Source organism: Heteronotia binoei, chromosome 11, assembly GCF_032191835.1.
Source record: "Heteronotia binoei isolate CCM8104 ecotype False Entrance Well chromosome 11, APGP_CSIRO_Hbin_v1, whole genome shotgun sequence".
NCBI classification, from domain to species: Eukaryota; Metazoa; Chordata; class Lepidosauria; order Squamata; family Gekkonidae; genus Heteronotia; species Heteronotia binoei.
Genome location: NC_083233.1, coordinates 5,934,672 through 5,956,178, shown reverse-complemented (window position 1 = coordinate 5,956,178; position 21,507 = coordinate 5,934,672). Strand labels below are relative to the sequence as shown.

Sequence of the window (21,507 nt, the reverse complement as noted above, 5' to 3'; positions counted from 1 at the left end):
TCAGCTTTTCCTCTAGAGCTAATTTAACACTCTTCAAGCTGTTGCTCAGGAAAGGAAAGGAAAGGAAAGGAAAGGAAAGGAAAGGAAAGGAAAGGAAAGGAAAGGAAAGGAAAGGAAAGGAAAGGAAAGGAAAGGAAAGGAAAGGAAAGGAAAGGAAAGGAAAGGAAAGGCTTTGTTTTAGGTCAAGAAATGCAATTTACAGCTCTCCTGCTTTTCTGTTCTCTTTCCTGTCCCTTCACTACAGAAGGTTCTAGAGAGAAGATGCTGCACAGTCCTGAAAAAAAAATTAAGCCTGGAAACAGATTATTGTGATGTTTAAACTGGGGGGAAAACCCTGCTAAATTATGTCAGCACACACAAGGGACATTTGGCATGTCTTTGGCCAACAGCCCCAGGCCCATGGAGGGAGGGCCTCGTTCTTTCTGCCAGAACCTGAAGCCAGAAAGGGACACCGGGGGAGTAACAGTTCGGCTGAGCTGCAAAAATGGTCATTGTTGGAACGTCAGCACTTTAACTGGAGGGGAGTTTGGAAACAGCTTTAGGGTTTAAGGTTTCATTATTTTTTTCTTGGTGTACTTTGTATATTGCGTTGAGTATTTTACAGGAAACACAATTAGTAGTAGCAGCACCGCTGCAAGAGAGCCATTCCTTTTAAAAACCTGGAATCACTTCTCACAAGCCACTGTTCCTTAACCATCAGAGATCATGCCAGGAACCCAAGAAACAGTTAACTACTGAAATGGTCTTGTGGCACCCTGAAGATCAAAGAGCTTCATGCTTTATTCTTGGAAATCCCATCTTAATCTTGAAACCCAATCTCAATCTTCACTACATTTACAGAACTGGACTCTAGCCCACAAAGCGTGTAATGGAACAGAATGCTGGCAGCCATTACAGGGTCGCAACACTCCTGGCTGCAACAGACTAACATGGCGGCCTCTCCAAGTCCCAGAGTTTCTTCACTGTGCTAAAGACTTACCACTTGACCATTATGAGGATTCTTATGAGCGTAAGGGGGTCCTCTGATGTGATTCCACATTTGGCCTGAAGTCATTGCTAGAACAAAACACTGAAAACCCAACAAATTATGAGGCAATGAACATGAACAAACATGGCACAGAGCTAGACCGCCTTGAAGCAAAACTTCAAAAAAATGCCAGCTATAAGAATTATTTACAAAATTTATACTCCATCCTTTCTTGGGGGGGGGGGGCATAGCTTGAGGTGGCTAACGAGCATCATAAAAGCACATCATGAGAATGATTAAAACAACAACTAAAATGCATAGCAATAACTGTAACACGAAGCAGGAAAGAGTGATGAATGAGAGAAACAAACAAGTCTTTACCCACTGGTGGGCAGCAGTAACGGAAGGGGCAGGCGAATATCCAGGGGTGGGGGGGAGGAGAGCTCCAACTTTGGTGCAATGACCAAAAACGCAGCAGTCTTATGCACCATTTTCCAAAAGTTATTTCTTTCGGGGATATTTTGAACGTGGGTAATTTTAAAGTGAATAAGCCAGTTTACCACAGTTCACATTATACTGAAACAATCACACATTATTAGGGTTTGTAGAGTCTTTCGGGATCAAGTGCCGTGTTCTACTGGAGAAAGTTTTCCTTCCAGACGTTTCGTTCTCAGCTGCGGAGAACATCCTCAGTGGCGTTGCAGCCGGAGCAGGCGCTCAGACCTTCTTGGCTGCTGTGCAAGTGCAGCCAAGAAGGTCTGAGCGCCTGCTCCGGCTGCAACGCCACTGAGGATGTTCTCCGCAGCTGAGAACGAAACGTCTGGAAGGAAAACTTTCTCCAGTAGAACACGGCACTTGATCCCGAAAGACTCTACAAACCCTAATGACGTTACCAGCTGTGAAAACCTGAAATCTTTGATAATCACACATTACATAGTCCTACAACACGGCCAAGAGAATCCTGTCCACAGGTTTACGCCAACTGTGGCAGAATTTTAAGGGGAGACTAGGCCACTTTTGTGATTCAATTTAAACTGGCTTAAGTTCTTATTGTCTGTTTCACTCTTCCATGAAACTCTGCAGTACAGCAGCTCTCGAGCAAGTGCTGACCTGATAATGTGCTATCCAAAAAAACAGATTAGATGCCCAGAGTCCATGGTACCAGCCTCACTGCCTAAATATCTAGACACCAGGGCATATGGCTGCATAGCTCCTCCCTGACTCAGGAAGCATCTGGAGTTTTCTGAACCCACAGCTGACTCCGAGCAGAGTCCAGTGGACCATCGAGGGGCACAGCCTGGTTCTTGTCAAGCTCATTCTATTTCTAAACTGACAGCTATCCGGGATTCTACAAATTTGTGGAAAGTATATAATGAGTGTTTTTCCTTTACTCTGGGCTGCCTTCCAAAGACTCACAGGTTTTCAATGTGGAGGGGGAGGGGAATAGCTAAAGGAGGAATAAAAAGGAGTTCTCCAAGAATGGCCAGGGAGGAGAAGAAGGTGAAAGATGGGGCACATGCTGGAAGGTGGGAGAGAGAGACACACACACAATGTGGCCAATTGTATAGTGGAATGAAAATATGGTGACTTAACCTCTCTCCCACTGACTCCCATCCTTTCTGACACCTGAAGAGAACTCTGCAGACTGGAAGATACCAAGGAAACCAGCAGTGCACAGGACAGCCATGGGCATGGAGAAGCTGGCAATTTTTTAATCTGACTTTCCAGGAACCAGGCAGAAAGTAAGAATTTTTCCCTTTGGATTCTAGCCCCCGCCGCCTCCCACAATGGTTGATCAGCAGAGGGACTAGACGTGTGGAAGGACAGGCAGGACACTTGCTAAGTTTGGGTTTAAGCCCTTATCAAGCAAGGCAGCATTCCATCCCTGGAAATGGGACCACCACAGGAAATGGAAGCTCAGACCTTGGTGTTTGGCTTAAGCCCTTTGTGCAGGCTGCTAGTTTTGCTCCAGCTCTGGTATTCCAACGGCTTTGTCACTTGGATAGAGGACAGTCAACACACTGAAGGGGTTCTGGGGGTGGGACCTGTGGTTTAATTTGTGTGTTCCAGAAAGGAAGACTGAATTTGTGTACCAAAAAATTGAGTAGTGAGTTTTGAGTCATTGTGTGACTAAGTACTGAATATGTGATGTTGGAACTCCATCTATTGGTGTGATTCATAATTGCTGAATGAAATATATGTGCGTTGTTTAAAGGAAGTTTGAATTACGTGAATTATTATTAACAAAAGCTGAGTTGCCCAAAGCTGAGTCTGTACCCAAAAGTGAGCAGGCCCATCTTGGAGTTTTCCAAGTCAGGCGGCTGCCAGCCTCATCTTGAGGACAAACCCCGTGCCTCAATGCCTAGAAACCATTGGGGGCCTGTCTCCCTCCCGCAGCCCATTTCCTCCTTTTCCTCTCTGAATTCTCCATCTGAGCAGAACTCTTGAGGTCAAGAAGCCTGTTGGGGCAAAAACTGAAGCTGTCAGCCTTTCGCAGTGCAGGGCAAGTGGGCCCAAGAGGGCTCCAACATGAAAAGTAGTGCAACCGCATGGGCCATTTCAGGGTGGCACCTCCCACCAAATTAGCCCTGCCCCTTCGCTTCCCATCCCTCCCGACTTTAAACAACTCAAGACTAAACCAGTCTTCTCAGATCTCAGAAGCTAAGCAGGGTTGGCCCTGGTCAGTATTTGAATGGGAGACCACCAAGGAAGCCCAGGGTTGCTTTGCAGAAGCCGGGAACGGAAGACCCGCTCTGAACCTCTCCTGCCTTGAAAATCCCATGAAGGGATTGCCGTAAATCAGCAGTGACTCAACAGCAAAATAAATAACATAAACACAATCTCGCTTTTTCGTGTGTCCAATAGAAGTCATTTCCCCTCTCAGTGTTTCCACAAGGTCAGAACACCCACAAGGGAGTGCAGCAGTTTTATTGCCTATTAAAGTGATGAGAGTTTTTGAGGTTGGTCTGCTTACCAAGGCCACAAAAGACCAGCCTGTCTTGTTATACAGGAAATCCAGGTTGCTTCTCCTCAAGTAAACGAGGCCACCGATTACAGCCAGCAGAAGGCCCAACATCAAGGGTCCAGCGTAGTTGGGAGGCCTGATCACACGGATCTGAAACAGCCCAGCACAGTTTACAAGTTAACCAGGTTCCACCTTTTGCTTCCATTTACCATTAACAGGTTAGAAAAGCACATAAATGGATTGAAATGCAATCACGGTTTGTTTGTTTCCTTCCCAACTCCAGAATGTCTGGATTTTTTAACGTCTCTAGCTAGCCTACATAGATGCCACTGAGCACGGCTGCTGAAAATAGGACTTGAGGTTTCCAGAGCAAGATGGGCCGGAGGAGTTCTATGTATGGGTGGTGAAAAGTGAGAAACTTTTCTCCCTGTCCCAAAGTCCTGGAATCTGTGGGCACCCAATAATGCTGATGAACACCTGACTGAAGTTAAAATAAGACTTCTTCACACAACATGCGATTGATTTGTGGGACTTAACGCCTCAGCATAGACGGCTTTAAAAGAGAACGAGACAACTTCATGAGAGGACAGATTCATCAGTGGATACCAGCTATGAGGGCTCAGTGTCCACAGGCAGTATCAGTTGCTGGTCGGTAACAAGAGGTGGGAGGGCTCTGCCTCTGAGCTCCTGAAGCTGGATGCCATGAGAAACAGAAAGCTGGACTCAGCCGACCACTGGGTCGATCAAGCTGCAGTCCCTCCTACATGCTTAAAAAGATGTACTGGAGCATAAGAAAAGCAGATCTAAAAAGATCTGTAAAGAAGGTTTTTTTATAAAAAGAAAAATGTCACAGTTAATGCCTGAGTGAACCTTGTAGAAGCAGCTGAGTTTACACAGTAGGAGAGGTGCAGCATTCTGCACGGTCTCGGGGTACTCCTACATCGATTGCGGGTTCTGGAGGGATTAGATTAATACCTGCTGCCTTTCCAGGCCTCAGAGTTTGTAGAAGATTCCTCACCTCTGCAGCCTCAACTGTAGGCCAGCTTGGAAAATTTTCCATACTATCACGATCAACTTCTTCAGGTTCAGAACTAGCCTACATTTCCTTAAAATATTTTTTTCCCAAACTTCCGGTAATTCAGAGCTACTCAAAAACTCAGAGGACCTGTTTGAGCAGTCAGATACAAGATGTCAAAATTGGGAGGTTTTCCTAAGCGGAATTGCCTGTCTTAGTTGTATCCAGCCTCTTTCCGTATCTTACAGCATAAAAGTATTACGCTATACATTGTAAAAGTGCTCTGGGTGCAGAGACCTTAATGGGAAATCCATTCCTCATTTTCTTTAAAAGCCCAGAAGAGCTTTCAGCTGAAGCATGCAAAGACAAGGCAGAAAGAGCTGGGAAGCTGAGGGCTTCCTTGGAGCTTCACAGGGTGAGGACCGGGGGGGGGGGGGGGGATTGTCACAGGCCGAGTATGGCCTGCGGGGAGGGGGTTTGACAACCCTGCTTTAGATGATCTTCTGCAGCTTTTATTTACTCCATTTAGAAATATTTCTTGAATCATCTGCTCATATCCATCTAAGCAAGCATCCATATTATCTCATCTAAAAAATTCTGTGCAAGCATTGAGTCACTACTGACCCATGGGGTCATTTTCTTGGCAGACTTTCTGTACGATCCCATTTAATTGGCCCAAGCCCAATAATTCAGACATCATGGTATCTAAACTTTCATTCCACTTCTCGCTTCCTTATGCCTCATCATGCTGCTCCTCAATACAAGGCTTAAAGGAGGGGATCTCAAATAACACAGTAATATGTAGAGGGCTGCGATGATAATCATTTCCAGCTGCATAAGATTCAATAAACTGAACCATATTTTCAGACATTTTCAGATGTAACCTAACACACTCATCTTTTTACTAGACCAATCAGTAAATTCAGGAGGATGGTCATTTGGATAAGACCCATTTAAAATGCAGAGGCTCATCCTACCAATCGCCTGTGATATCATAGCATGATTTACCTGATAATCTTATGACAACCTAGAATACAGCAAAAGATAATTTCCAGCCTCTGGAGGGCAAGTTTTAAATCTATTACACAGACTAATATCATCCAGCCCAATCTTAGCATTAAAATCTCCTCCTGTAATAACACATGCCATTGGATTATTTAATATTATTTGTCAAATATTCTTCCAGTTCTCTCCATTCTTTTTCTATTTGTGTTTTTATTTTTGCTGGGGCAAAATATACATTTATTATCACACAGGTAACCTGTTGGATAGTGCATGACTATTGCCATTGCTATATGTGCAAAAGAGGGTAGCTTAACTATAACATTTAATGCAGTGGAAATTAAGACCCCACCCCCCACCCTCCACAAGCCTCCTTTTGCCCTGCCATGTGTGGGAGCCTCTGCTGCCAAATCCAAAACTTTATAACCATCCAATGATGGGGTCTGCAAACATCAAGTTTCTTCTTTCAATAGAACATCAAATTTGTTTTTTAAACTACATAAATGATCATCTTTCATCTACCAGCCCATCTCATAACATTCCATGATAGCAAGGAAATCTTTTGTGTTTATCTTCATAACACCCACAAGTTGGTTTTGATAGTAATTCAGTAGCAATTGTATTCAGTTGTCCTTCCGTATCCATATAAATACATCCATTCTTTACAGCGTTCTTTATAGTTTGTTCTTAGGGCTACTTATTTTCTTTGCTTAGAATCACTTTTCCTTATTCTTAGTCTTCTTCACAATCTTTCCATTGATGGTTTTGTAGCTCCCCATTTACAACATCAGGCTCAACTAGGGGTGCCGGTCAGGAAACTAGATTCAGCATAATGGGAGCAATAGTGTTTAGACTCTTGACCAAAATTCAGTGGTTGCCCTGGAATCACAGGGTCTGTGACGGAGCAACCCTGTCCAGTCTTTAATAACATCTCTCTTAAATGCTCTAGTCTGTTGGTAATTGCTAGCTGATCCATTGCTGGCAAGGTAAAAAAAAAATTAATTAAATCCTCCTCCACTGAATTTTCAAGGCATATAGCTTCATTTTCAGGTATCTGCGGATCCTCCATCCAAGAAACCAGATCTTGTTGCAACAATCTTCTTACTAATATCTTCATCCCCATCCTTTGACACTGTTTATATTTAAGCAAGGATTTTGAGAGAAGAGGGACTCACTGTATTATCAAAGGCTCAAACTGGAAAAATTTCCTTGCATCTCAAAATTGCTTTCTGAAGCAACAGCTGTGGCGGTATAATTCGCTGAGTCTGGTTTGGACTTCTTATAGCTTCCAGCCTCAACAAATCGATATCGGCACAGCTTTCTTTCAAAAGATTACTCAACTGAATTGCACCCTGTCGCTTATTATTCCACAGTGGCATATGTCCTCTGTATCTACATATTATCAGGCATATCTTGTTTGGTTGTAGCATCAATTTCTGGGATGGTCCTTTATAGCTTATTTGATTTCTAGCTCATTCTGGTCTATCATACCCAGCACAAGACAAGAGGAAGGCCAATACAACTTATTTTCTTATGTCTCTCATCAATTAACCCTTAGACCACCTGAGTAAGTTCCACACGGTTGGCTTTTAAATCCTTCAAAGAGTCAAAGATAAGCTGTACCATGTGGGCTATCAGTTCAGGGTATTTTAACAGTGCATCTTGATGGAACTCTTCTCTAACATTTCCTTTAAGAGTTTCCTCCTCATCAACCAGTTCTCCCACGTTATTATCCTTTATATCCAGAATTGTGAATTTATTTGAAACAGGAACACTAAATATAGTAAAGTTCCCAAGCACAAAAAAATCTGCTATTTTTGCTCACTTACTTGCAGGCAGAGTAACTATCTTCTCTTCCTCTTTAACACATTGGCTTTTGCCAACTCCCATTTAGTCCTAACAAAGCTTAGCACTGAAAACTGGCTTGTGTGTTGAGCACCTCTGAGATCTGGAACTATTTATTTAAAATATGGCATGTCTGGAGGAGGAGACTGCAGAGAAGCCAAGGAAAAGTATGTTTACTGAAGGGAAAGCATAATTTTTGATAGCTCAACATTTTACAAATGATGGAGTCCCAAAGATCAAGAAACACATAGCACAAAAAACACACAGTATGTTGTCACATTACATCCTAAAAGCAGTTGTTCATATCCTATGTGGCCTTTAAAAGGTCTCAACCACCCTGAGAAGACAGGTGAAGTCAGTCTGCATCTAAACCTCCCCTCGACCTTTTTCCTTATAACACCACTTACTGAAACGCTTTCTCGACATTACCAGTAGAAGACATTTTGAAAGATGTTCAGATTAACATTATCACAAAAAGACTCCATACACATCTGCATGTTATTCAAAACAAGAGCAGAAAAGGCAGTTATCACATTAGTAAGCAGGGTCAGCCCTGGCTGGTATTTGGATGGGTGACCTCCAAGGAATACCAGGGGTGTGACACAGAGGCAGGCAATAACAAGCCACCTCTGAAACATCTCTTGCCTTAAAAAAACAAGTCTAGCCTGACACCTAGTGGGGCATAATGCTAAAAGAGCTAGAACTTCTGGCTGCCAGACAATCTTAGGATCTCCTGGCTATACACTACACACATCACCATACAAGGATAATTAGTTTTACCACATCTAAAGTAGCAAAAAATAGCCTGCACTTTTGAAGTTAAAAGCTCAACATTAATTCATGTTCTTTCCATGTGATTGGGTTGGGACTAAGTGGTTCAAGGGGGTGCCGAGAGAAAATTTTTGTCCTGGGTCCCATGGAGAGCCAGTTTGGTGTAGTTGTGAAGTGTGCGGACACTTATCTGGGAGAACCGGTTTTGATTCCCCCCTCCTCCACTTGCAGCTGCTGGAGTGGCCTTGGGTCAGCCATAGCTCTCAGAGTTGTCCTTGAAAGGGCAGCTTCTGGGAGAGCTCTCTCAGCCCCACCCACCTCACAGGATGTCAGTTGTGGGGGAAGGAGATAAAGGAGATTGTAAACCGCTCTGAGACTCTGAGATTCAGAATATAGGGCGGGATATAAATCCAATGTCATCATCGTCATCTTCTTCTCCTCCTCCTCCTCTGCACAAAGATAGTGTTAGACCATGAGGCAGGGGATTTAAACGTGTAGGAAAGCAAACTACTGATCTTTCCTAAGAAATGTATATGTGACAAATGCAGTAAAGACTGCAATCACATGCCCTTACATAGCTCAAACCCCACTGAACACAATCAACTTTCTCTTGACTAGGCATGCATACGAGACCCATAGGGGTTTTTTAAAAGACTTTACTGAAGAGAATTCTCACACATATCACACTACAATATACTCACTATGAAATAGAAAGCCATTTTGAAAAAGATACCCATTTACAACTGGGAGGCTGCATTTCCAACCTCAGTGTTGTGCTCTCCATTTAATGAGGCCAGCCAGGCAGGACAAAGCCTGGGCTCAAGAGCAGCCTTGCATAGGAGCACAGCAACCGATTCCCGTTCTGGGCACCTGACTGAGGGAGACGTTCTACAGCTCTTCTCAGAAGCCTTTACTTACATTGACATCAGTCCTATCGGCCACCCAGCGGGCCAGCTGTTCCGCAGCAAATCCCCGCACCTGCAGTTCATAGGTGTCTCCTCTTTTGGGTTTTCCTTTTGCTGGGAAGTTAATGAAGGTCGGAGCTGAATTCATGTTGAGCTGTATTTTAAGAACCACAGAGAAAATAGCTGATCATTAAAATGAATCTAATTGTAAACAGTTCATCTTTCACACCAATTCTGGAATTACTCGGAACCAATCTGAACAATCGGCCTGTTTGCTAGTGTGGCAACATTCATTTCACATCCTGCAAACAAAGAAGAAGAAGATATTGGATTTATATCCCGCCCTCCACTCCAAAGAGTCTCAGAGCGGCTCACAATCTCCTTTCCCTTCCTCCCCCACAACAGACATACTGTGAGGTGGGTGGGGCTGGAGAGGGCTCTCACAGCAGCTGCCAGAGCTATGGCTGACCCAAGGCCATTCCAGCAGGTGCAAGTGGAGGAGTGGGGAATCAAACCCAGTTCTCCCAGATAAGAGTCCGCACACTTAACCACTACACCAAACTGGCTCTCCAAAAGGTATTGGGGTCTGCATTGCAATCCACTTTCATACATGAACACTAGTGATTCTGCTAGAAAAAAGTTATTTCTTCTCTTCACCTATCCCATTTCATTTGTGCTGGAACAGTGAAGCTCCGTAATACCCTATCTACAGTAGCAAATGACACCTACTTGCCATATGCCCAAATTCTTATCACAACTTCAGAGCAGGTGCAGTCATGCTTTCAGAATGGTCAAGAAGTCTTGTTAAAACTAACAGATCCCCCAGATCACAAGTGCCACTGTAATACGTACAGCTTCACAGAAAACATATTACCATCTGAAAGACATCAGAACCTTCATCAAAATCCACCATTGCAAAGAAGACTCTGTTGGTGAATGCAGTTGAGTAGCGCCAGGAGTTTGCCAGGATCTGGTACTCTTCATCTGCTTGCCTGCACAAACATAAGGAAATGCTATTCAGTACCTAATCAGGTCAAACGGATATAACATCACTAGTCTAGATCCAAAAGACAGAAGTTTTAAGAAAGTAGGCCCACGCTGTCTTGTTGCTCCCAAGGCTCCGAGTAGCAGAATATATTTATGCCACAGTTGCAGAAGAGTCCCATGCATCCTGGAAATACCTTCAGGTGATCATTTGGCTTTCTTTTAAAGGAACTCTTCATGTAACAACATTCAACTAAGCACATTACTGAAGTCGAGTTCATGTATCAGTGACTTGACTGCCACTTCCATGCGGTCACATCCCACTGCAAGGTTTTGCCCAGAATCTGCCACAAGACTTCTTGAAGAAAATGCAGAAGAAGCTTTAATGAAGAAAAATGTCTGAATGCTTTAATGAAGAAACTCTCGTAGCATGGATACGCAAGGCTACTGCCTTGCCAAGCTGTTATAAAACGAAACTTACAATCCAAATATAGGTTACAGGTTAATGGCTCATCTCACCTCCCGCTTAATTCTCCTACTTAAAAGTCTCTCAATGATGTCTGAGGCTGCAGTGTTTCTTTCTCCAAGGTCACATTCCAGCTTACAGACATCTTCCATTGGCACCTGTCTTCCATTACTAGGGAAACAAGATTAGGTCTTTGCTCCCCACAGTGGCTGCCCTCAACCATGGCCTCTCGTGTTATCAATACTATTCTACATCAAACCTTAAAAGAATACAAAGAGCGTATCTAAGGGTTAGTGAATACAGATGTTCTAATACGTGTACAGTCATGTATATACATGTATAAATGCCTGTGTGACTGCAAACAATACAGTTATGGATATATGAGTATACTTTGGATAAATGGCTCTTCGTCAGCAATGTCAATACCATTAGGAAAATCAGGAACCCACAAGCTCAAAACAAATCCTTGTCAGGGACCTGTAGCTGACCCCCATGTCGCACCAACAGAACCATAGCATCACAGAGCTTGAAGAGGCTAATCAGGGCATCTAGTCCAGGGGTAGGGAATGCCCGTCCCAAGGGGCCTTTACGGCCCTCGAGGTCACTTGGTCTGGCCCTCGGGGATTGCTGGGCCGAGCAGGGGCCCAGCAGCACTATGCAGCGGCCTCTCCCAGGCCCGGCTGGCCAACAAAGATTGTGGGGCCCAGCTGCGCTGTGTGGCAGCCTCCCTGGGGTCTGGCTGGCCCACCAGGATTGCTGCAGGGCCTGGAAAAGTCACTGTCATAGTTCAGGTAAGTTTCCCCCTTATATCTTTATTTTCCTTTCTTCCTATTTCTTTCCCCCATTTTTTAATTTCCCCTTATTCCCTCCTTTCTTTATTTTCCTTTATTATCCTTTCTAATATACTAATACTAGAAGATGTGGTCTAATATGCTAATGAGTTCCTGCTGGGCTTTTTCTACAAAGAAAGCCCTTGATCTAGGCATTTGCCTAGGGTGGCAGGTCAGGGTGTGTGTGTATGCCAAATTAGAAGAAGATATTGGATTTATATCCCATCCTCCACTCCGAGTGGCTCACAATCTCCTTTCCTTTCCTCCCCCACAACAGACACCCTGTGAGGTAGATGAAGACATTGGATTTATATCCCACCCTCCACTCCGAAGAGTCTCAGAGCAGCTCACAATCTCCTTTCCCTTTCTCCCCCACAACAGACACCCTGTGAGGTAGATGAAGATATTGGATTTATATCCTGCCCTCCACTCCGAAGAGTCTCAGAGCGGCTCACAATCTCCTTTACCTTCCTCCCCCACAACAGACACCCTGTGAGGTAGATGAAGACATTGGATTTATATCCCACCCTCCACTCCGAAGAGTCTCAGAGCGGCTCACAATCTCCTTTCTTTCCTCCCCCACAACAGACACCCTGTGAGGTGGGTGGGGCTAAGAGGGCTCTCACAGCAGCTGCCCTTTCAAGGACAACCTCTGCCAGAGCTATGGCTGGCCCAAGGCCATTCCAGCAGGTGCAAGTGGAGGAGTGGGGAATCAAACCTGGTTCTCCCAGATAAGAGTCCACACACTTAACCCCTACAACCAAACTGGTTCTCCCCATATGACTTCAAATAGAAAAACAATTATTTGCATTAATCTTGCCAGCCTGAACCGTTCTCCCTGTTTTTTGTTGATAATTTTGTATGTTGTTAAAAATGACGTTATAAATATCCAAATGGCAGAAAAGAAGTTCCCCACCCCCGATCTAGTCCAACCCCTGCTCAATGCAGGGCCAACCTAGAGCATCCCTGACAGGTGTTTGTCCGGCTGCCCTCACTAACTGATTCCACTGCTGAACAACTTATACTGTAAAAAAAATTATCCTAACATCTCGCTGGTCCCTTCCCATCCTTGTGAGTCCTCTCCTCTGCTGCCAACAGGAAGAGCTCTGTCACGAAAAGGCCTTCTGACCTCAGCCTTTGTCACGATCCCTAACCCTTAATCAGGCTCATGGCCTTGTAGGTGGGCCCTTCTGACCGGGGGGGGGGGGGGTGTCTCTTTTAAGAACTGGGCTAAGAAAACAAGAATCTTTGACTCCCTTCACCTGTTAGTTTACACCAAACAGGGTCAATGTGGAAGGTGGAAGGACACATCTGGCTTAATTGGCTGAGGCCTAAGTGAGCTGTCAAGATCTGTTTTGTCATCCTGATTAGCCCCTGTCTCTCACTGGCTGGTCCAGAATGACAGTGAGGGGCAGGATTGCTATAACTCTGCACCAGCCCAAGGGCTAAGCGTGGAGCTGAGAGGAAGCCTTGCTGCTCCCTCTGGCCATTCTCCCTTTGTAGGTTGCTGGAATATTGCTGGCTGGAATGCCAAGACTGTACCTGTCCACATGGTAACGTACTGCCTGTCTGAATGTCTAGTTAGTGCTTCTATTATGCTTTTAATTTTGCACCGCCTTAATGCTTATTTTAACTTTATGACTGCTTTTTGTTAATACAATAAAAAGTCCTATTTTGTTACCGGTGCTGGTCTGTGCGTTGCCCATTAGAGCTCTCCAGGGATCTGGTGACCTTGACCTCGGCTATCTAATCTGTCTAACCAATCTTCTGGGTGGGAGAAGCAGCCTGCATTGGCCTTAGGGTGGGGCTGCTGACTCTCTTTGCAAGTAGAGCCAGGTGGGGGTTCTCGTTTTCTCTCTCCTGGGGTTTTGCCTGTAAAGGGAGTGGTGGCAGACTACTAAGAGGGCTGGGTACTAAACCAGCCAAAGTTTCCTGGGGTAGCTCCCTGGCTGAGCTAGCCATTAGAGGCTGAGTACAGCAGGGGCTGCGAAACAGTAAGAAACCCCTTTCCATGACCCCTCCCCAGCTTGTAGGTGTTAAATTCCAAGGGTGACCCTGAGAGTAGGAGTAAACTAAGGGGGGTGCTGGGGAGGTGGCTTCATGACAAGCTCCCTGCCCTCCGCCAAGTGACAGCCCTTCAAATACTTAGACAGTAATCAATTTCCCCCTTAGCCTTCTCTTCTCTAGACTGAACAATCCCAAGACCATCAATAATGTTTGAAGAAAACAGATAATCCAACAGAAATCTAATATCAGTGCTGGATCTCTTTGAGAATATTCTTACATACCCTTGGCCAGTACAAGTAAACGCTCCAGGAGCAGACTGGCAAAATTTGACATTGTAATCAAAGATGAATCAGAAAACAGAAAAGTCCAATTTCTGTGATTAATAGAGATCATGAAGATTGAACATGCATGTCAAAAACAAAGTCACATGATTGCTTTTAGTAAGGCCAACCAAAAAGAGCCTGTTGTGTTATTCTGGTAAGCCTTAACAGAACCTATTGCATGGCTTTTGTTTCCAGATATTGCTATGGACCAAGTCAATTACCTAATTTTTTCATCCTTAGACATGAGATGCTCTTACTTTTAATACCTTGCAACCAGGGCTTTTTTGTAGAAAAAGCCCACTAGGAACTCATTTGCATATTAGGGCACACCCCCTGATGCCAAGCCAGCTGGATCTGCGTTCCTTTGTGTTCCTGTGCGTCCCTGGTTGCAACCACAGTAACTTGAAACACAAAGGGCAATTCCTGTATATGACTAAATTATTTTAAAGATGTTTGGGAGGGAGGAGATCAGACTGATTAGTCACTAGATATCAGATTGTTAGGGTCTAATTTTTTTATATTTCAGAGTATATCACATTATATTGAAAAGAAAAAAGACATCATTAACACACTAAAAATCTTAGGTTTTTCTGTACTAGTGAATTTCTAAGTAACTAAAGTTCATACTTGCACACAACACATTGTCTGTGAGGCTGAAGAGCAGTGAACATAACAATCACAGAATAGTTTCTCGGTGGCGCTTTTACAAGGCGGCGAAATTTGTCACCATTCAATCGAATGACGGATCTTTTGCTGGCCCACTCCATCAGTTGACTGACTTTTTCTGAAAGCACCATCTAGAATACAAAAGCAGGAAGTTGAACACTAAACAAGTCTTATATTTCACTGTAATTCCAAGCTATTCTGTATCTCATATGAATGCATTTCATTTATTTCTGGAAGAGAAACTAGCTGCTCAAGCACTACATTATTTATTCACAACATTTATATTCAGCCTTCTTGCCCTCACAAGGGCCATCAAGGCAGCTAACAAGTTAAAACATACATGACAAAAATCACATTTTAAAACCATTAAAATCAATTTTAAGTATTATACAAATCCCAGGTTTATATCATAACCCAGGCTAGCCATAACTCCTCAGATTTCATAAACTAAGCTCTGGTTAATATCTGGATGGGAGACCACCAAGGAAGCCCAGGGTCACCACCCAGAAGCCTCCTAATGTCTCTTGCCTTGAAAACCCTACATAAGTTGGCTGCAACTCAATGGCAAAACAAAACTGTCTATGCAATCCCTAACAGGTCAGATCAGAATTATGTGGACATATGACATATGAAGCTGCCTTATACTGAATCAGACCCTCGGTCCATCAAAGTCAGTATTGTCTACTCAGACTGGCAGCGGCTCTCCAGGGTCTCAAGCTGCGGTTTTTCACACCTATTTGCCTGGACCCTTTTTTGGAGATGCCAGGGATTGAACCTGGGACCTTCTGCTTCCCAAGCAGATGCTCTACCATTGAGCCACCGTCCATCCCCCAATTAAGTCCCATTTTATTCAGTGAGGCTTACTCCCAGAAAGTATTCTTAGTACGTAGCTCTCATGTCAGAACCTGCTCCTGCCAGGCTAAGAAGGGCAGGTGTGCCTACAACTCACACTTCTCCACCACCTTTCCTTCTATACCTGTGATTCATAGACCCAGATCCTTAGGTGGGCTGCAGAGACTCCAAATCACTGCCTTTTGGAAGGGCCTCCTGCTAGTGTACATGCATTGAGAACATGCATCACATACATGTCAAGAGCATCACAGAGAGGAGCAGCAAGGCAGGGAAATGAAGCAATGAGATTGTTACATGGCTCTGATCTATTACTTGCTGTGCCCTATAAAACATCCCAGGAACTCACAGCTTGTGCTCAGCTGCTTGCCTAGTGCCCTGATCAACGCTGAAGTCATAACTCTGGTTCTCCATCTTCCTGCAAATGACTGATGACTTGCAATTCAGTGGGTTCTCTACAACAGTGGTCCCCAACAGTGGTTCAGACAGTCACCTCTAGGCTAGACTACTGTAACTTGCTCTACACTGGCCTACCTTGACTATGACCCAGAAACTCCAACGGGCCCAGAACACGGCAGCACAACTCTTGACGGGAATGCCATGGACAGCACATATTCTACCTGTGCTACTCTATGGCAGAAGTGTCTCAGCCGGCAGAAGTGTCTCAGCTGCAGTAGAAGGTGCTTGGATCTAGAACAGAGCTGCTGGTAAGGTGAGTGAGACTTGATTTGCTTTTCTAAAACTGCTGGGGTATCTCAGCAATTAGAAGAGAACCCAACACAGGAGGAGGGTTCCTGGAAAATGTAACCCGAAGGAGAAAGAAAATCAGGATATGTTCTTAGCCCCTGCTGCTCAGCAATAGGTTCCAGGATCTCCCCACAGTAACTGATTTTGAACCATTGGAACACGGCCTACTTCCCCAGCCTTCACGAAGCTTGAACAAAGTTTCTCAGGATCCTGTGGATAAGAAGCCTGGAGCTTCTGCTCCCCAATATAGGAACAGGAAGGTGGTGGTGATTGGAGACTCCTTGCTCAGAGGGGTGGAGCCCAAAGTGTGCCGACTGGACTTGTCATCCCGAGAGGTCTGCTGTCTGCCGGAAGCATGCATCCAGCATGTGACAGAAAGGATTGGAAGACATATCAAGCCAACGGATTACTATCCTTTCTTGGTGATCCACGTGATCCTAATAAAGGAAGAAGACTATGACAGACATAATAGGCCTTACTGAAACTTGGTGGGATGACACTCACAACTGGAATATTAGGATTCAGGGGTACAACTTATTTAAAAGGGACAGACAAATGAGAAAGGGCAGAGGCATAGCAGTATATGTGAAGGAGGTATATATTTGTGAGGAAATATGTGAATCGGAGCATGGCAGCTCAGTTGAGAGTCTCTGCGTAAAAATAAAAGCAGTAAGAAACAACAGTGATATTATTGTGGGGGTCTGGCAGAGGACTTGGATGAGATACTTCTACAGCAGATTGCAAAGTTCTCCAAGAAAAGAGATACAGTGATCATGGGAGATTTCAATTACCCGGACATCTGTTGGAAGTCCAACTCTGCTAAAAATGAAAAGTCAAATAGATTCTTGACTTGTCTTTCTGACAACTTCCTTTTCCGGAAATTGAAGAAGGAAACAAGGGGATCTGCTATCTTGGATTTGATTCTCACCAACAAGGAAGAATTGACTGAAGAAGTGGAAATAGTGGGCACCCTGGGCAGTAGTGACCATGTGATTTTGGAATTTACAGTCTTAGGGAAGGGAAAAGCTATACGTAGTCAGACTTATAGGTTGGACTTCAGAAACGCAAACTCTGATAAACTTAGACCTATGCTGGGTAAAATCCCAAGGTCAGAAATACTTAGGAGGAAGGGGGTTCAGGAGGGGTGGGAGTTTCTTAAAAGTGAAATACTGAAAGCTCAATCACAGACAATTCCTATGAGAAGAAAAAATGGGAAAAGCCTAAAGAAGCCGAAGTGGCTCCACAAACAGCTCTGTAAAGTCTTGAGAAATAAAAAAGACTCCTTTGGGAATTGGAAGGAGGGCCTTATAACCAAGGATGAATATAAACCAATCACCAGTGCTTGTAGAGAAAAAGTTAGGAAAGCTAAAGCTCAGTATGAGCTAGGCTGGCCAAAGATGCTAAAAACAACAAAAAAGGGTTCTTATGTTCAGAGTAAGAAAAAGAGCAAGGACATGGTAGGCCCATTGTGAGGGCAGGAAAGTGAAATTGTAATGGGTAATGAAGAGAGGACGGAACTGCTCAATTCCTACTTTTCCTCCGTCTTCCCTTCTGAGGGGAATGGTGCTCAACATGGCAAAAACAGAACATATAAGGAGGGTATGAAGTTCCAACCTAGGATCAGCGTACGGGTAGTACATAAACACCTAGTTTCTTTAAATGAAACTAAGAGCCAGACAAATTGCATCCAAGCGTTCTAAAAGAGCTTGCGGATGTAATTTCTGAGCCTCTGGCTATTATTTCTGAAAATTTTTGGAGAACAGGAGAGGTTCTCCTTGGAGAACAGGAGAAGGTTGGAGGCGGGCGAATGTTGTCCCCATCTTCGAGAAAGGGAAAAAAAAGGATCCGGGTAACTACTGACCCGTCAGCTTGACGTCTATACCTGGAAAAGTATTAGAACAAATAATCAAACAGTCGCTCCTGGAACATTTAGAAAGAATGGATGTGATTACTAAGAGCCAGCATGGTTTTCTTAAGAACAAGTCATGTCAGACTAACCTGATCTCTTTTTCTGAGAAAGTGAATACCTTGCTAGTATGTATTTTTACAGTTGCACATCACCTAGAGTCCAGCGTCAGCCAGGATAAGGTGATATTATTACTACTACTACTACTACTACTACTACTATTTCTTTCTATTGCTCTCTTTGATATTTTGGAAACCAGGATCTGACCCTAGAAACAATGTCTTCCATGTCATACATTAGTTGGTATTTTTTCCTTCACTGTATGTACATGTTGATCATATAACATGTGACCTGATGGTTACCAGAGTGACCTTCTTAGAATGAATCTTACGGGAGATTAGAAGGAGTATTAGAGAAGGAAAGGGTGGTCAGAGCCTGGAATATAACCTCCATATGCAAAGGCTGTGTATGTCAGAATGCCACTTAACAGGGATTCATAGTAGTGGCAGCTCCACCTTTGTAAAATGTTTGCTGGGTTTTCAAGAACAACTGGTTAGCCACAGTCGAAAATAGAACACTGAACTAGATGGGTGCCAAGGTCAACACAAAAAAAACATTGGGCTAGCCCTGGATGGGTCACCACACCAAGTAAATTTGGACTGGTGGGTCTCCATAAAAAAAGGTTGGTAACTGCTGTTCTAGAAAGCTCTATCGTTAATGCAGGGTACTGATACATTTTTATTTTTAACAGTTTATTCTTTATTTAATTCATTTCTGCATTAATCCCCTTCTGATTTCCATCAGATTCAGTGGGAAACACAAACTTTTCAGCTGTCACATCTTTGCATTACCCCATCCAATTTCAATCATTTATTTTCAAGACCCTGAACCATTTGAGTGAAGCTTCCTGCCAAATTTCTGAAAGATGAAGATTTTGGATTTATATCCCGCCCTATACTCTGAATCTCAGAGCGGTCACAATCTCCTCTACCTTCCCCCACACACACACCAAACACCCTGTGAGGTAGGTGGGGCTGAGAGTGCTTTTACAGCAGCTGCCCTTTCAAGGACAGCTTCTATGAAAGCTGTGGCTGATCCAAGGCCATCTCAGCAGGTGCAAGTGGAGGAGTGGGGAATCAAACCCGGTTCTCCCAGATAAGAGTCCGTGCACTTAAACACTACACCAAACTGGCTCTTAACCACTACAGTTAACCACTACATGAAACTGTAAGAAGGACTCCTGTTTTCAAGTCAAAAGATGAATTAGGCTTTTTGTTCCTATCAAAATTAAATCACAAGCCCAATACTGTAGCTTAGCAGTCACCATCCACCTTTATCAACCTTAATAAAGAGTAACTATTCATGAATATTCACGCCCCCCCTTCCTGCCTCTTCTTCCCTTCCATGCAGGGTTCTATATGGCAAGGAAAAGCAACACTGCCTCAGCATGAAGTACTGTGCAGACAACTCACCGAACTCTACTGCAGCAATCCACAAAAAGTCTTAAATACCAACTCCTCTTGAAAACACAGTGCACTTCCTGTAGGCAGGTATGCTAGGACAACTTTAAAAGTTAATCAGAATCTCAATTCTGTCTTCACGCCCAGGTGCCCAACATCAGGCTGGCAGTCATGTTGATTGACTATTTACAGAATTTACATTTTATACAGACTTATTTTCAAAAAATAAATGTCAAGCCAAGACCAAAAGACACATAAAAAAGTACAGACCCAGCAATTAAAACATAGGGCAAGAATGAGGAAATCACTGCGAGAATGCCAGACAAGCCAATAAACATCCTCGCCCACTGACAGAAGACGGTGCTAGAAGGAACAGATGCCCATCCCTGGGGCAGGAGTTCCACGGCAGAGAAGGTCCCCTCTCCAGTTGCCACCCACCTAACCTCAGAAGGCGGGAGCCCTTGAAGGAAGGCCTCCGGTGATGAGTGTAGCATTCAGGTAGCTGCAAGCTGCAGGGGGCTTTAAAGGCCAATGCTGGTACCCTGGAGCGACAGGGCCCTGCGACCCACTTCGCCCTTCAGTACTGACCAGCTCCTCGCTTCGTCTCCCTGGCCGCAAAAGCTCCCCCGGGCCGCTTCTCCTGGCAGATGCTGGGTCAGCCGCCCTGCTCCTGCCTGACGCCCCTTCCGAGCAGGGAGATGAAGCGGAGGAGGAGGAGGAAGTCCCCCGGCTCCAGTGGAGGGGAAGCCCGCGCGGCTGCCCTGGCAGGGCGAGAAAAGCAGCCCGGCTGGAGGGGAAGCGGAGCAAATCCCGCGCCCAGCGCAACGGCCGGGCAGAAGCGCTCTGCACATGCTCTGCGATACGCTCGGCTGGCGGCTCGCTCACCTCCTTCTTCTTCTGCCCGCCGACGCCGGGGCCGGCCCAGAGCACGAGCAAGGCCAGGCAGCCCAGCGCCAGAGCCCGCAGCACCGCGGCCATGGCTGCTCAACGCGCCTCCCTGCCGGTCCCCGAGACGCTCGCCGCACGCGCACCGGCCGCTGGGCGCTCATTGGCCGAGCTCCGCGCGCCGCCGCAACCCAATTGGCTGAGAGGCACTTCCGCTGGCTGCCCATTGGCCCATCCTAATTCCTGTTTCGCTGATCTGGTGCTTTTTTCATTGGATCAGGGAGGAAAGGGGAGGAGCAGGAATTCCCTGAGCGAATCGAAAATGAGCAAGTTGTTGCAATGTGATTGGCTGTCGGAACTCTAGAGGCGCGATGGGTGAGGAGGAACTTGTAGAAGCCTAAAGGACACGTCTAGGACCGGAGAACTGCAAGGGGCATGCGCAACGCGAAAGCGCTTCATTTGAACTCATCAAGAAATTATAGTGTCATTGTGGCTTCAACAGGAACTTGGGTCGCCTTTCTTGCTTCAGTTTTTTAAAATTAAATTATTCAGCAATCATCACACTAGCAAAAGTCAAACAAAATATAAACTTGCAATCCAAATTAAAGTTCAATCTACTTAAATATAAACAATATAACAGAAACAGTAATATTCAAATTTTTCTAATATCAGATACAACTTCAAAATATCATTTTTCTATATAGAGGATTTATTGGGATAATATCTTTCTTTGTTGTATGCAGGCCTCAGATTTGGTGGGAGCTCACAGGAGAACCTTTCTGAGAGTTCCTCCTCCTCCTCCTGAGAGTTCCACCTCCTTGTCCATTGAATAGTATGTGCAGCTGCATAACAATCCCTGGGTGAGCTCCACCACCTGTTTTTCTACAAAACGACCCTTGGTTGTATATGTTAGA

At 44.7% G+C, this 21,507-nt stretch overlaps 1 protein-coding gene across 1 annotated transcript in view; it reads right to left on the bottom strand.

The window, feature by feature from the left end:
* MAGT1 (magnesium transporter 1) overlaps window positions 1–20,729 on the bottom strand; it is a 31,383-nt gene extending 10,654 nt beyond the window's left edge. The window contains exons 1-6 of the mRNA XM_060249576.1: window positions 20,594–20,729; window positions 14,708–14,877; window positions 10,345–10,462; window positions 9,484–9,624; window positions 3,942–4,082; window positions 980–1,069 (exon numbers count right to left, since the gene is read on the bottom strand). Coding sequence (XP_060105559.1) covers window positions 980–1,069; window positions 3,942–4,082; window positions 9,484–9,624; window positions 10,345–10,462; window positions 14,708–14,877; window positions 20,594–20,686 — 753 coding nt within the window. The 5' untranslated portion in view covers window positions 20,687–20,729. The remainder of the gene's footprint in view (window positions 1–979; window positions 1,070–3,941; window positions 4,083–9,483; window positions 9,625–10,344; window positions 10,463–14,707; window positions 14,878–20,593) is intronic.
* Window positions 20,730–21,507: the final 778 nt, after the last annotated feature.